The following is a 14,737-nucleotide window of genomic DNA, read 5'->3' on the forward strand; positions in this document are numbered from 1 at the left end:
TGCACTTACCTCCAATTCTGGCATTAAATGCAATTCCCACTATACAGTGCGAGTTGTTTGCAGTAGCTGCTACTTCTCCAGCACAACGGGTTCCATGCCTGTAGGCAGAACAGATATTTTAAAGAAATATTAACCCTTGAGAGAGAAATTGTATTTAATAGCTTTGATCTTGCTTATCCTCAGATGTTGTGTACAATGCTACCAGGCAATCCCAGTCTGAAACATGTACTTTTAGATATATACACAATCCTGTATGTTCATTTAAACTATTTCCACAGCCACCACTGCTTAGTCATAATCCTTACATTCCCAATGAAGTCAAACTCTAAGCCCACAACTATGACTTTGCTTTTAATTCATTAACATAGATGCTAAGACAAATGCAGCATGAACACAGTTTAATATAAGAACAAATTACATTAATGCCATAAATTTAAGAAAATGTATCATGCAGCTTAGATAGATACTTTCATGAAACACAGGTGGAAACTATAGCAGTAACACATACAGGCGGGCTCCGCTTATATGGAGGGTTCCGTTCCGGACTGCAGCCATAAAGAGGAAATTGCCATAAAGCGGAACCCATTGACAATAATGGCGCACGTCACGCAAAAATGACGGCAAAATGGCGCGTGACGGAAAAAACTCACCATAAAAGCGGAACAAGCGCCTTAATGCGGGGACTTTCCCTAATTGAAAGCCGCCACATTAGTGAATCGCTGTAAAGCAAAGTGCTGTAAAGCGGGGCCCTACTGTATTAAAAATCACTTCAATATACGATAAATATTTTTTGTATGATGGCTTTAATACCATTTAGAACATACTTGCAGCCTCCCCTCCCATCAACCCACTGGCTTCTTTTGGGCATGCATGTTCCAATATGCAAATGGAGGTCCCAACCTGCCAAGTCAAATTAATTCATTTCTACATGAAAGCAAGTTTTATTTAAAATTAATGGGATGGTCTACAAGTATTTCCTGTATGCATCAAACAGCACACATGCCTCTGAATTGGAAGGTGTATCTACATGGCAGACTATTATATAACCAGATATGCAAGCGACTTTGGCTGACTGAACTTTGATGGTGATGATGGCACCATTTTTTCACCAACTAAGTTTTTTGTTATCCCCTGTATTTCTGAAAATGTGATTGCATTTAGGAACATTTTTAAGGACAATCAGGCTGTGTTCAGATTTCAAAATAAACTATGGTTTATCATAATTGGAACAAGGTTAGCAAATGCTTCCAAACTCCTTGTGACTACACCCTGCAGGATGGAAACCACACAAATCTGTGAGATGGCTAGACTCATTCCCGTCATAATTCATGGTTTATTGTACCAACCGAACACAGCCATAGCCTGGATTATGAGCCTCACAGAATTATTATTATTATCACCATCAGTAACAACAACATTTATTACCCGCTTCCCATCCAAAGGTCCCAGGACAGGATACAACAATTTCAAAATGCAACGTATCCAGTAAAATAGCCTGTTGTAAGGTTCCAAACTGTGAAACATATATACTAAAGAGGCCTATGTATCTTTTTAGCCTGGCCCTTAGCCACATATCTATCATGGGGGGCAGAGTCCAGTGATCCAGTCCAGTGGTTTTCTGGCAGTTCCAGGTGGATTCCAAAGATGTCTGTTCTATTCGCATATCCTGTACATCTAAAACAAATCATAGTGTGTGTGTGTAGGGAGGACTTACCTCTTGCCTTTCTGGCACATGGCTTAAAAGAAAAATGATTATTCAGGATGGAAATTTTTTTCGGTTGGTTGGCACCTATATTTGGTTGGTTGGCTGAAAACTACCTCACTTGTTTCAGAACTTGTTGCCAGGTTGCTTTCAAAATGTTTGAACAAAAAAACCTGATCCATTTTGAATTTGTATAAAAGTTTAGTCTAGGCAGAGACTCGAGGTGTCATTTTATGCTGTTTCAACTATCTAACCTTAACATAGATCCTTTCATTGTATAAAGTTACCTTGTTTACTGCAAAACATTCTGCCAGTTTTAAAAATATATATATAATTTAATAAGCAGAACTGCTTTAAGTCTCACATATATGTTGAACATATTTTATAGAATCTTTATTCCTACAGGTGTAAGTTAGAGCCAACTACAAATGTGCAGTTCTGACCTGGAGGAAAGGGTTCTCCCCTCCCTCCAAAAATTGCCAATATTAAAGGAAGGGGGAGTGTGAAGAAATCCTGTTTATTAGAATTAAGTTTTAATGGGTATTGTGTAATGTGCTCTGACAGCTGTACTGTAATGTATTTGATGTGGGAAGTTTTGTGTTTGCTGCAGTGAAAGTTAGTTTAACTGTCACATGGGGCCTAAACTGACAGCTGCCAGTTAGAATTTTCAGTATGGAAAAGAAGTATGTGTTATGGAAATATATATATGCAGAGATAGCAGTCTGAGCTGTGTGTGTGCCAGAGTGTATATTTACCTAAGTAGCAGCATTTTACCCTGCATTTAGATCACTGAGACTTAAGACTTAGTAAAATAAGAAAAGCTACTTTATTTATAGAAATACATAGTAGATAGGAAGGCATACCTAGTTCTAACTAAGTTGGAGGCGCAATGCCCAGACTCATGGCTAAGGAGAGAGAGCAACGCCAAAGATGTTTCTTCTCTCTCGGACAGTCAAAGAAGTAGACAAAGGAAGGAGGGGCAGGTCATCTTCCCTGAGGATATCAGTTTAAATTTATTTATTTATTATTTATTTAGTTAGTTAGTTAGTTACATTTCTAAACCGCCCTGAAGTTAGGTAGAGAACAGCACAGGTAAAGGTAGGCAAGCCTAGCTAGCTGGAGAACCCTAACTCTATCTTCCTTCTGGAATACAAACAAAAGAACCCAAACAGGAGTTGCTCTTGCCCCACTTTCAAAGGAATGGAAGTTATGCACTCTTCGATTTGTGCATTAATTTTTTACAGTTAGACAGTGTGATTGGCTGGGACTGGATTAGTGTATATATGGCCAGCTGCTGGTCAGCAGAAGGTTAGCAATGGTAGTTGAGATTGGTAGTTGAAATTGTTGCTGCTTGGTATTTGTGGAGTGAGCCAGAAGAAGATTACAACAGAGGAAGAGGATTGGGGAAGAAGCAGGAAGACCTGAGAAGCAGGTGGATAACTTGGTGGCCAAACAATAGTTGGTGTTATTTATTTAAAAAAATATTCATATACTGCTATTTCGTTAAAAACATCAAAGCTGTTTACAACATTTTTAAAACAACCTCTATAGAGTTTTAAAAAAAACATTAAAAATACAAAACAAAGGTCAATTGTTGTGAAAAAGGTTCTAAAGTACCTGCATAAGCCTGGTGAAACAGAAAGGTTTCCAGCAGCTGTTTAAAAGCTAAAACAGAAGGCACCTGTTGAATCTCTGTTGGCAGAACATTCCAGAGAACTGGGCTGATGACAATGAAGGCTCACCAACTTGGGGGACAACCAAAGCTGTAATCCAGCCTCAGGGTTACCAATGCATTGACTACAGAGGACAGGCAATCCCTGTCCAGGAACGGCCATAGCTGACAAACCAGACAAAGCTGGTAAAAGGCACTCCTAGCCACAAAGGATACTTGGGCCTGTAGTGACAGATGAATCCAGGAGTACCCCAAGGCTACGGACCTGATCCTTCAGAGGAAGCACGATCCTATTCAATAAGAACCCCGCTTCGCACCCGGGACTACCGGGTTGCGGGGCGTGTTTGCAGCCCGGGTGAAGCCTGAGCCTCCATGTCTGGAGAGGGCAAGCGCGCCGGACTGGGGTGACGCAGTCACGGCGCGCTTCTAGAGGGGGCGGGGCATGCGAGCTTACTTAAGCTCGTGCCATCCACCCCCTCTCCCTCTTCATAATTGTGGCACCCGCCCTACCCTCCTTCTGCTGCAGTGTGATTCATTTGGTCGCCTCTGGGGCCGAGTAGGAATTTTTGGCTTGCCTGCATTTTAGCCGGCGAGTTTCTTTTGCCTACTCCATACTGTGGTTAGCAGGAAGGGCATTCAGGGTTAGTACGGGTGTTTTTTCTGTGGTTATTAGCTTGATTTGGCTGTTTGAATTTAATACTTAATGGTTGCTTTATTGAGGAAGTGCGGAAAAGGTTGAAGGTGAAGGGCAGCTAGGTGACACATTTAGGCACCTTTGGAGGTGATAGGCGGTTCCGGAGGCCTGCAGCTCCGGGGTTTACGGCCCGAGGGCAGGATACGGGTCGCCTTTGGGGCCAACAGGTCTCATCCACTCGGAGTTTCAGGGCACCGGGGGGCGGTGACGCAGGTTGGCCTCCCTACGCACAATTGGAGTGTGGTCAGGGCAAGGGGTTGACAGATTGCACCCGTTTGCCCGACAGTGGTTTGGGTCACCCGAATAGCTGCAAGCAGGCTTTGCCTGACTCACCAGTTGAATCCCGCACTTATGTCCCCCTTTGCAGGTTCATTATCATAATATGAATTTGGTTTAATAAAGTGGCCCGTTGTTTAACCCATCATATTGTGTCTGCATCTTATTTCACCCCTGGGTCGCAACCACCTACCCAAAGAGCCTTTGTCTTTCCAGGAGTTCAGCATAGTTTATTGGCCCTCATCCACTAATTCAGACACCATTAGTGGAATCACTTGGCTGAAGAAACAAGGAGAGAACCTGTCTGCAGCACTGAAGGGAGAAATGAGAAGCAGCTTGGAAGAGAAGAAGATTTTCAGGGCAGTAAAGCAAGACAAGCCAGTGCTTCAATAGGTCAGTAAAGGGTTGGAAAAAGTGGCTTGCAGAAGAATCCTCATTTATAGTGAAAGTCAAGATAAAGAGAATAAAAGAGCAATTTGGCTAAAGGGTTTTAATAGGGTAATTAACTTCTTCCTTAAAGCTGTCTTAGTGTAATATTAAGAGCTGAATATAAGCTGTTGGTGTTTAATGTGACAGTAACAACAAAGTCGCAAAGGTACAGTAATATTTTAAAGTAACCAGATAAAATTGTGTACCTAATGATCTTGTAATAAATAAACTTAAATACCTTTGTTAAATATCTGTATTTGACTGGCTTTGTACCAAGTCTGTGCCCCACAATTACCGGGTTATTGGTAAGATATAGGGCAGATCCCTGAACCTGAACAAACATTTGCAGGAAGGGATTCTGAGGAAATTACAGGCCAGTTAGCTTAACTTCTGTCCCTGGAAAAGTGGTAGAAAGTATTATTAAAGCTAGATTAACTAAGCACATAGAAGAACAAGCCTTGCTGAAGCAGAGCCAGCATGGCTTCTGCAAGGGAAAGTCCTGTCTCAGTAACCTATTAGAATTCTTTGAGAGTGTCAACAAGCATATAGATAGAGGTGATCCAGTGGACATAGTGTACTTAGACTTTCAAAAAGCGTTTGACAAGGTACCTCACCAAAGACTTCTGAGGAAGCTTAGCAGTCATGGAATAAGAGGAGAGGTCCTCTTGTGGATAAGGAATTGGTTAAGAAGCAGAAAGCAGAGAGTAGGAATAAACGGACAGTTCTCCCAGTGGAGGGCTGTAGAAAGTGGAGTCCCTCAAGGATCGGTATTGGGACCTGTACTTTTCAACTTGTTCATTAATGACCTAGAATTAGGAGTGAGCAGTGAAGTGGCCAAGTTTGCTGACGACACTAAATTGTTCAGGGTTGTTAAAACAAAAAGGGATTGCATCACAACAAAAAGGAAATAATCTCTCTCTCTCTCTCTCTCTCTCTCTCTTTTCTCTCTGGTTTTTGCAATGAGAATTGCAGGCATTGGAGCCCTAATCTAGATTGGGACTTCAACAGGGGAACAAAGGGTTATAGCCCCTCTACATCCACACCAAGCTCTTGATCTGGATTGGGGAGCCTATGCTGGCAGTTTGGGGGAAGAGGCTGCACTCAAGGGCAAAACTACACACTTAAGGTTGCATTACTTTGGCTCTGAGAGACCAGCTAGATAACATGCAAGCACACGTAAAAAAGCTCTGGTGCCATTTTCTTTTTCTAAAAAGGACTGCCCTTTAGGGAAAGATTGAATTAATTAGAATAAAAGAGAAGTTCTTAACCATTCTCCCATTTGCTACTCCTTCACTCTATATTGCCCCTAAGCTGCTTTTCTGCATAAGGAAGTTCCAAATTTGCAGCAAAGCCAAATCTACAGCAGAGCCAAAATGCCCTCATTTCACTTCCCAATTTATGGAAGATGAAATGAAATATGTGCATTTTCACTATTTTTGGGAGAGGGTTTTGGGGGTTGGAACAAAACTCCCAAGCTACCACCGGAGTTCTTCCTGTAGCTGCCAGTCCCCAAAGCCCCCAGGAACAATACTACAAAGATGGCGTAATGCCACTCTAAGTAGGGATTCCTCCCTGCGAAATCTCTCATAGGTGCAAAGCTATGTTAAATATTGTCACTCTGGGAACTTTTGGAAGAGGGAAAAAATGATAGCCCCCAGTGGTCAGGAACCAAGAGAAGCCCAGGTGGCATTTTGCCCCAATTGCCCCCTCCCCTAGGCACCCCTGAAATATGTTGGGGGAGGGGATTCAGAACCTTCTGTGCCTACAAAATTCAAAGTGATCATTAAAATATTAAAAGAAAAGCAATAAAAAGCCTGAATTAAGAATAAAAAAGGCTATGAAGGTAAGAGACTGACATTCCAGGAAATAATATTTCTCATCAGACTAAACAGCAACAAGAGTAATTTTGTTGGCAATACGATAAAGATCAACAATTAACAACAATTTAGTAATTAAAATCGATCATATGAAGTTATCAGTCTAATTGTGCTGATTTGCTTACTTTAGAAGTTTGACAGTAATAAAGGCATTCTCAAATAATGCTTTAAACAAAACATTTAAATTTAGTGGTTTTTTCCTCCTATTCCACGCCTTATGCCCTGGAAATGAATTTGCATACAAAAGAATTCTGGCACAAAGTAAGTCACAAAAATTCATGTTGTTAGCTGTCTGCCCCAAGTACGTCAGCAATGTTTGTGCAGCTGCCTTGAAATAATTTCAAGGGATTATATGTTGTTTTCTTCTGCCCTCTCTGTTCATCACTGCATCCACCTGCTGCCTTGGCCAATAACTTCCTTAGAAGCAATAACGACACATGCAGCATTGCAAAACACAATATTGTGCACTTTTGATGAAAAAGGTACTACCATAGTCAATAATATAGGCAGCAAATGAAGTAGTCATAAGCAAACTGCATAAGAAGATAAGTATCTGGCAGGGATGTCAACAGATTAAAAGTTTTAAGGAAACAATATTGCTTTTATTCAGTGTAACATAATATTTGCATACCGCCAAGTCCCAAAATATAAATGCCTTTTTGAAGAAAGGACATGGTTTCCCATAAACTATAAGCATAAGTCAAAACGGGAGGTAAGAGATCCTAACTCTGCTAACCCTGCCCTGTCACTCTTCACAGTTTTCCTGTAGAAAAATTAGATTTCTACATCGTATTGAGAGTGCATTGTAGAGGCCTGGTAACTGATTTAGTAACATAGTAAACATGTTCTACCACAAACTATACAGTAAGAAACACCATTTGATTATTTTAAAGAGATTAAATAGTAGTATCTGATAGTAATTGTATGTCCAAGTTCTAAATGTTAAGCTATGGTGTAGAAAGGACAGTTTTGTATCAGGCTGTAATATTAGACATCTGAAAGGGCAGATTTGTTTTTCATTTCATTTCCCAGAAGAACAATAAAGAGAAGTGTGTTTGTGTGTGTGTGTACATGCACGTGTAAGATTGAGAGAGACAGAGAGAGAGAGAGAGAGAATGAACCCTTAGTGTTGGTAAGAATGAACCCTTAGTGTTGGAGACGCAGGCCCTGCAGGAGAAAGAAAGCATCGCCCCAAGGGAAGGAGAGGCTGCTGCTGTGCTGCTGCTGCTACTGCTACTGTGGGACCTCCACCTCCACCACCCTTCCCTGAGGGACTTCTGCCTGGCAGGACCAGGCCCCAGGTACCCAGCCAGCCAGGACTGATTCTTACCACCTGTCCCCCTTTGGAGGGATACATAAGCCGGCTGGCTGAGGTGGCCTGGGAGACGCAGGCCCTGCAGGAGAAAGAAAGCATCGCCCCAAGGGAAGGAGAGGCTGCTGCTGCTGCTGCTGCTGCTGCTGCTGCTGCTGCTGCTGCTGCTGCTGCTGCTGCTGCTGCTGCTGCTGCTGCTGCTGCTGCTGCTGCTGCTGCTGCTGCTGCTGCTGCTGCTGCTGCTGCTGCTACTGTGGGACCTCCACCTCCACCACCCTTCCCTGAGGGACTCCTGCCTGGCAGGACCAGGCCCCAGGTACCCAGCCAGCCAGGACTGATTCTTACCACCTGTCCCTCTTTGGAGGGATACATAAGCCGGCTGGCTGAGGTGGCCTGGGAGACGCAGGCCCTGCAGGAGAAAGAAAGCATCGCCCCAAGGGAAGGAGAGGCTGCTGCTGTGCTGCTGCTACTGCTACTGTGGGACCTCCACCTCCACCACCCTTCCCTGAGGGACTCCTGCCTGGCAGGACCAGGCCCCAGGTACCCAGCCAGCCAGGACTGATTCTTACCACCTGTCCCTCTTTGGAGGGATACATAAGCCGGCTGGCTGAGGTGGCCTGGGAGACGCAGGCCCTGCAGGAGAAAGAAAGCATTGCCCCAAGGGAAGGAGAGGCTGCTGCTGCTGCTGCTGCTGCTGCTGCTGCTGCTGCTGCTGCTGCTGCTGCTGCTGCTGCTGCTGCTGCTGCTGCGGGACCACCATCTCCACCACCCTTCCCTGAGGGACTTCTGCCTGGCAGGACCAGGCCCCAGGTACCCAGCCAGCCAGGACTGATTCTTACCACCTGTCCCTCTTTGGAGGGATACATAAGCCGGCTGGCTGAGGTGGCCTGGGAGACCCAGGGCCTGCAGGAGAAAGAAAGCATCGCCCCAAGGGAAGGAGAGGCTGCTGCTGCTGTGCTGCTCCTTTCTTTTCTTTTCTTTTCTTTTCTGGTGTGTGTGTATGTGTGTGTGTGTGTGTGTGTGTGTGTGTGTGTGTTTATACATTTAATTGTTGTATATTTTAGTTGTATTATGTGCTTCGGAGAGAGTTTTATCCATCAGGCGGGGAGACTTGAGGGGGCCCCAATTGCTGTAGTGACGGGCAAAGGAAGGTATGGCGCTGTGAGAAGGACGTGCCAGGTAAGGGGAACGCGGTCCAGACATGTTGTGGCTGTGCCTTGTTCCGGTCCTTCCCACACCCGCAAGGTCGTTGGTAGTCCTATCAGCCAACTCTCAGATCGCCAGATCGGTATATAATAAAACCTCCCTCGTCCACGATTTGATTGTGGATGAGGCAGCCGATCTGGCATGTATAACCGAGACCTGGGTGGGTGAGCAGGGAGGAGTTGGTCTCTCTCAGCTCTGCCCACCGGGGTACTTGGTTCAGCATCATGGTAGATCTGAGGGTCGGGGAGGTGGGGTTGCTGTCGTCTATAAGAGTTCCATCTCACTCACCAAGCACCATGTTCATTCAGTTACTGGCCTGGAGTGTTTGCACCTTGTGTTGGGCCAGAGGGACAGGCTGGGAATCCTTTTGGTGTACCGCCCACCTTGCTGCCCAATGGCTTCCCTAACTGAGCTGGCGGAAGTGGTCTCGGATATATTGTTGAGGTCCCCCAGACTAATAGTACTGGGGGATTTCAACATTCATGCCGAGACCACTTTGTCTGGCGCGGCTCAGGACTTCATGGCTTCCATGACAGCCATGGGGCTGTCTCAATATGTTAGTGGTCCAACACATGTATCGGGGCACACTCTAGACCTTGTTTTTGCTACTGAGCATGGGGAAAGTGATCTGGATGTGGGGAGTTTTACAACACTCCCTTTGTCATGGACAGACCACTACTTGCTGAAGTTTAGACTTTCAGTAACCTCTTCCCTCTGCAAGGGTGGGGGACCTATTAAAATGGTCCGCCCCTGGAGACTAATGGATCCTGAAGGTTTTCAAAGGGCTCTGGGGGATTTTCTGGCTGATAGGACTGGCGCTCCTGCTGAAGCCCTGGTCGCTCTGTGGAATACGGAGATGACCCGGGCTGTAAACACGATCGCTCCTGCACGCCCTCTCCTGTGTAGAGCTCATACAGCTCCATGGTATACTCCGGAGCTGAGAGCGATGAAGCAAGATAGGAGGAGGCTTGAGTGGAAATGGAGACGAACTCCCGACGGATACAATTATGCGCTGGTTAGTGCTTCGACTAAGCTCTATGTAGGAGCAGTGAAGGCAGCTAAAAAACATCATTTTGCTGCCACTATTAAATCATCTCTTTGCCGCCCAGCGGAGCTCTTTCGAGTTGTCCGGGGGCTTCTCCATTCAAACCCTCCGGACACGGTGGAATCATCGGAGGCCCGCTGTAATCAGTTTGCCGATCACTTCCAGAATAAGATCTCATGTATCCGCCAGGACCTAGACTCTCAAGTTATAGCAGTAGATCCTAGTGAGATGTCCGGAGCACAGTCTTGTCCTGTTTTGTTGGATGAGCTTCAGTTGGTTCAACTCGAGGACGTGGACAAGGTGCTTGGACAGGTACGTGCAACCACTTCGGTACTGGATCCTTGCCCCTCCTGGCTGATAAAAACTAGTAGGAATGGAACAGGTAGCTGGGCCAAGGAAGTGATAAATGCCTCTTTACGAGAGGGAGTGGTCCCGGGCTGTCTGAAAGAGGCAGTGGTGAGACCACTCCTGAAAAAGCCTTCCTTGGACCCAGACAATTTTAACAGCTACAGGCCAGTGGCGAATGTTCCATTCCTGGGCAAGGTCTTGGAACGGGTGGTTGCTGGCCAGCTCCAGGCGCTATTGGATGAAACTGATTATCTAGATCCATTTCAATCGGGTTTTAGGCCCAGTTTTGGCACTGAGACAGCCTTGGTCGCCCTGTACGATGACCTATGTCGGGAAAAAGACAGAGGGAGTGTAACTCTGTTGATTCTCCTTGATCTCTCAGCGGCTTTTGATACCATCGACCATGGTATCCTTCTGGAGAGGCTCGCGGAGTTGGGAGTTGGAGGTACTGCTTGGCAGTGGTTCCGCTCCTACTTGGCGGGTCGTCTCCAGAAGGTAGTGCTTGGGGAACATTGCTCGACACCGCGGGCTCTCCAATATGGGGTCCCGCAGGGGTCAGTTTTGTCCCCCCTGCTTTTTAATATCTACATGAAGCCGTTGGGAGAGGTCATCAGGAGTTTTGGAGTGCGTTGTCATCAGTATGCTGATGACACGCAGCTCTACTTCTCCTTTTCATCTTCTTCAGGTGAGGCTGTCGATTTGCTGAACCGTTGCCTGGCCTCGACAATGGACTGGATGAGAGTTAACAAACTGAAGCTCAATCCAGACAAGACTGAGATGCTGTTGGTGGACGGGTTCTCTGATCGGATGGTGGATATATACCCTGTCCTGGATGGGGTTACACTCCCCCTAAAGGACCGGGTTCGTAGTCTGGGAGTCTTTTTAGACTCTTCCCTCTCACTTGAGGCTCAAGTAGCCTCGGTGGTTAGGAATGCGTTTTACCAACTTCGGTTGGTAGCCCAGCTACGTCCCTATTTGAGTAAAGAGGACCTTACATCAGTGGTACATGCTCTGGTAACCTCACGTTTGGATTACTGTAATGCGCTTTACGTAGGGCTACCTTTGAAGACAGTTCGGAAGCTACAACTAGTGCAAAATGCGGCGGCCAGATTGCTGACAAGGACCAAGCGGTCCGAGCATATAACACCTGTTCTGGCCAGCTTGCACTGGTTGCCAATATGTTTCCGGGCTAGATTCAAAGTGTTGGTATTAACCTATAAAGCCTTATACGGTGCGGGACCACGATACCTTGCGGAACGCCTCTTCCGATATGAACCGGCCCGTGCACTACGTTCTGCTACAAAGGCCCTCCTCCGGGTTCCAACTCACAGGGAGGCCCGGAGGGTGATGACAAGATCTAGGGCCTTCTCAGTGGTGGCCCCCGAACTATGGAACAGTCTCCCTGAGGAAGTACGCCTGGCGCCGACTCTGCTCTCCTTCCGGCGCCAGGTCAAAACCTTCCTATTCTCTGAAGCATTTTAAGTTACACTGATTTAATTTTAAAAATGTTTATTGTGTTGGATTGTTGCTTGTATTTTAGTATTGTTTTGTTATTTATTGTATTTTTATGCTGTTTTATGTTCACCGCCCAGAGAGCTATTGCTAGTCGGGCGGTATATAAATTTAATAAATAAATAAATAAATATGTGTAAAGAAAAACATCCAAACTATGAATTCTGTCAACTACATTTGATACTTTTCAACTTCTCTTACTGGCAAGAATACTGCAATGGACGTTCTGGGGATTGAGTGAGTTCAAAAGTTGGAATATGCTGCAGTAAGGAAAAATGAAAACTGAGGGTCAAACTACATTACATGCAGTATCATGTAAGTTTCCCCAAATTTTTTTATTAAGGAAAATCATATTTTTTAGGCTGCAGTCTTCATGGTTTGCAGTTCCTGGGGGGAGGGCTGCTAAACCTCTTTCCCATTCAAACCTGTCCACCAGAAGCTGCTCCTTTCTCTCTAGAAAAGGAAAAATATAAGGTTCTGCAGAAGAAAAAGCAGCTTGGCAGGCAGATTTATAATGGGAAAATAACAGAAGAGCAAATGATTGAGAAGTTCCTCCCCTCCACCACTATCCTGGTGATCCATTCATGAATGCAGCCTCCAACAGCTGTTTTTCCTTACGAAAAAAAAGTTACGTATAAGCACACACAAACTGTAGTTTGCCCTGAGAGGTGAATTCAGATGGCTCAAATTGATTTGATATTTGTTTAAGTATTTCCAGTCTTCTTCAGAGGACATGATAAATCATTTTTATGAGTATAAATCAATAGCCATACTTAAAACTAAACAAAAACATATTATTCTCTATTTTATCCATCAATACGATGTCCATCTGGGTAATGTTCTAGAAATTGCTTTATTTTTCTATTTCTTTTTCTGTATTTTGGTGGTGCCTTAGCCATGGTCATTCCATCTATAACAGTTTCTTCATACTCAGAGAACCTCCTAAGAATCCAGAAGTACATAAGTTCATAAAATGAAATAAAAATGAAATAAAAATACACCCCCATTGTTTGACATGAACCTGTGAGCCTACAGCATGTTAACAGTAGATGAGCCTCTTCCCTTCCTTGCCACCTCTATGAAATTAGGCAAAGGGCTTCATGCTCACTTACCAATGAGATGTAAAAGTGGGGTTGTGGTCTTTTCCCCCTACTACAAATGAATGAAAAGTTGTTTTTGGGGGGGCAGAGGCTATTATTCTCATTTCTTAAAGCTAAACTAACAGAGCAATCCATTAATTACCCCGTATCTAGGACTGGTACAACTGAAGGCTCCTTTGGGGAACATGTCAGAGGAATGAGGGGGTTTAAGATCCTTAGCCACCCACAACATACCCCAATTTGGGCCCTACGTTAGTGGAGCATCACGGGCAACACCTCCAGGGTGTCAGTATTTTTCAGAGTAATTCAATCTCATACCAGAACTTTAAATTGGATAAAGCTCTCTGTTGCCCTAGTCCAACAAATTCACTTGGAAAAAATAGATCTCCTGTGGTTTGGAAAGTAACAGGGAAAGCATTAAAACGTGTGAGACAAATGCATGACTAATGGAAAGACATGTAAACACTTTGTATACAGATAAAGATGAATGCAGAATGAATGCTCATTGTCATATAACGGCCTCACAAACAAAGCAGAACAAATCATACAAGACCGGATATAATCTAACATCTGCATAAACTTTGTACAAGCAAATCAGGGTGAATGCTCAATAAATAGGCCAACTGGCGGGGCCCTGGCAGTGTAAGTACCATCAGACTAGCAGACATTCCTCTACACCAGCAGAGAAGCACTCATACTACTACCAGCGGCCTCTCAGTTGGCCTTTTTGTCCACTTTAGAATAATCCCTCCTGAGTAAAATCTCTATTCCTGAAGTCTCCTGAAGTACGCAAGTACTCCTCCACTAATTCTGTACATCTTACTGGATCTACCTTCATCAGTACTGAAGGGGGGAAATGACAGAGCTTGATCTGTGGTGTACGGCTTATGTGCTGATTCTTTAGATGTGTTGGGGCCAGAAGGGGGCCCAAGCCTCTTCCTCAGAGAGGATATCCCCAGAGTCTAGGTCAGACTGAATCCTGACAAAAACTAACTGAAGGGAACTCTGTTAAATGTATACCCTTTCCCATTCCATTTTGGATTGCCCGCTCTATTCACAAATCAGAACTAAATTCCTTAATCTATACACAGAACATTCCTTAATCCTATCTTGTCGAACCAGAAATTTAAAAACTTTTCCCCCGAAGATATGATTGCTCTGCTCCTCACAGGCTCTGACAGAGATACTACCATACAAGTTTCAAAATTCGTATTTGCTGCCCAATCAATATGTGCCGCCTCCTAATGTTTGTATCATGAATCTTGTTTTTGTTCTGTATTATATGTTGATTTCTTTTATTCTGTTTTAATTTCTGGGTCCTTGACCACAATAAACTACTACTACTACTCTGTTATATACTAAGGCTGCAATCCAATACATGTCTATTAAGAAGTAAGCTCTATGGGGTTCAATGGGTAAGTATGTATTGGAATGCAGCTGAAGTTGACTTTTCACTTCTTAAAAAAAAGATTAATTGTTTAGAAGGAAAGTAATGTTGTGGTGATTATTTTGCTGTTGGCTCCTATTAAAACCAACACAGTCACCTATAGAGTCTTCCACCTAA

At 44.4% G+C, this 14,737-nt stretch overlaps 1 protein-coding gene across 2 annotated transcripts in view; it reads right to left on the reverse strand.

Moving 5' to 3' along the window:
- PCSK5 (proprotein convertase subtilisin/kexin type 5) overlaps positions 1 to 14,737 on the reverse strand; it is a 471,327-nt gene that overhangs the window by 308,944 nt on the left and 147,646 nt on the right. For both annotated transcript variants that reach the window (XM_061627751.1, XM_061627741.1), the window contains exon 6: positions 10 to 98. In XM_061627751.1, coding sequence (XP_061483735.1) covers positions 10 to 98 — 89 coding nt within the window. The remainder of the gene's footprint in view (positions 1 to 9; positions 99 to 14,737) is intronic.

The sequence above is a fragment of the Rhineura floridana genome, chromosome 1, assembly GCF_030035675.1.
Source record: "Rhineura floridana isolate rRhiFlo1 chromosome 1, rRhiFlo1.hap2, whole genome shotgun sequence".
In the NCBI taxonomy this organism is placed as follows: domain Eukaryota; kingdom Metazoa; phylum Chordata; class Lepidosauria; order Squamata; family Rhineuridae; genus Rhineura; species Rhineura floridana.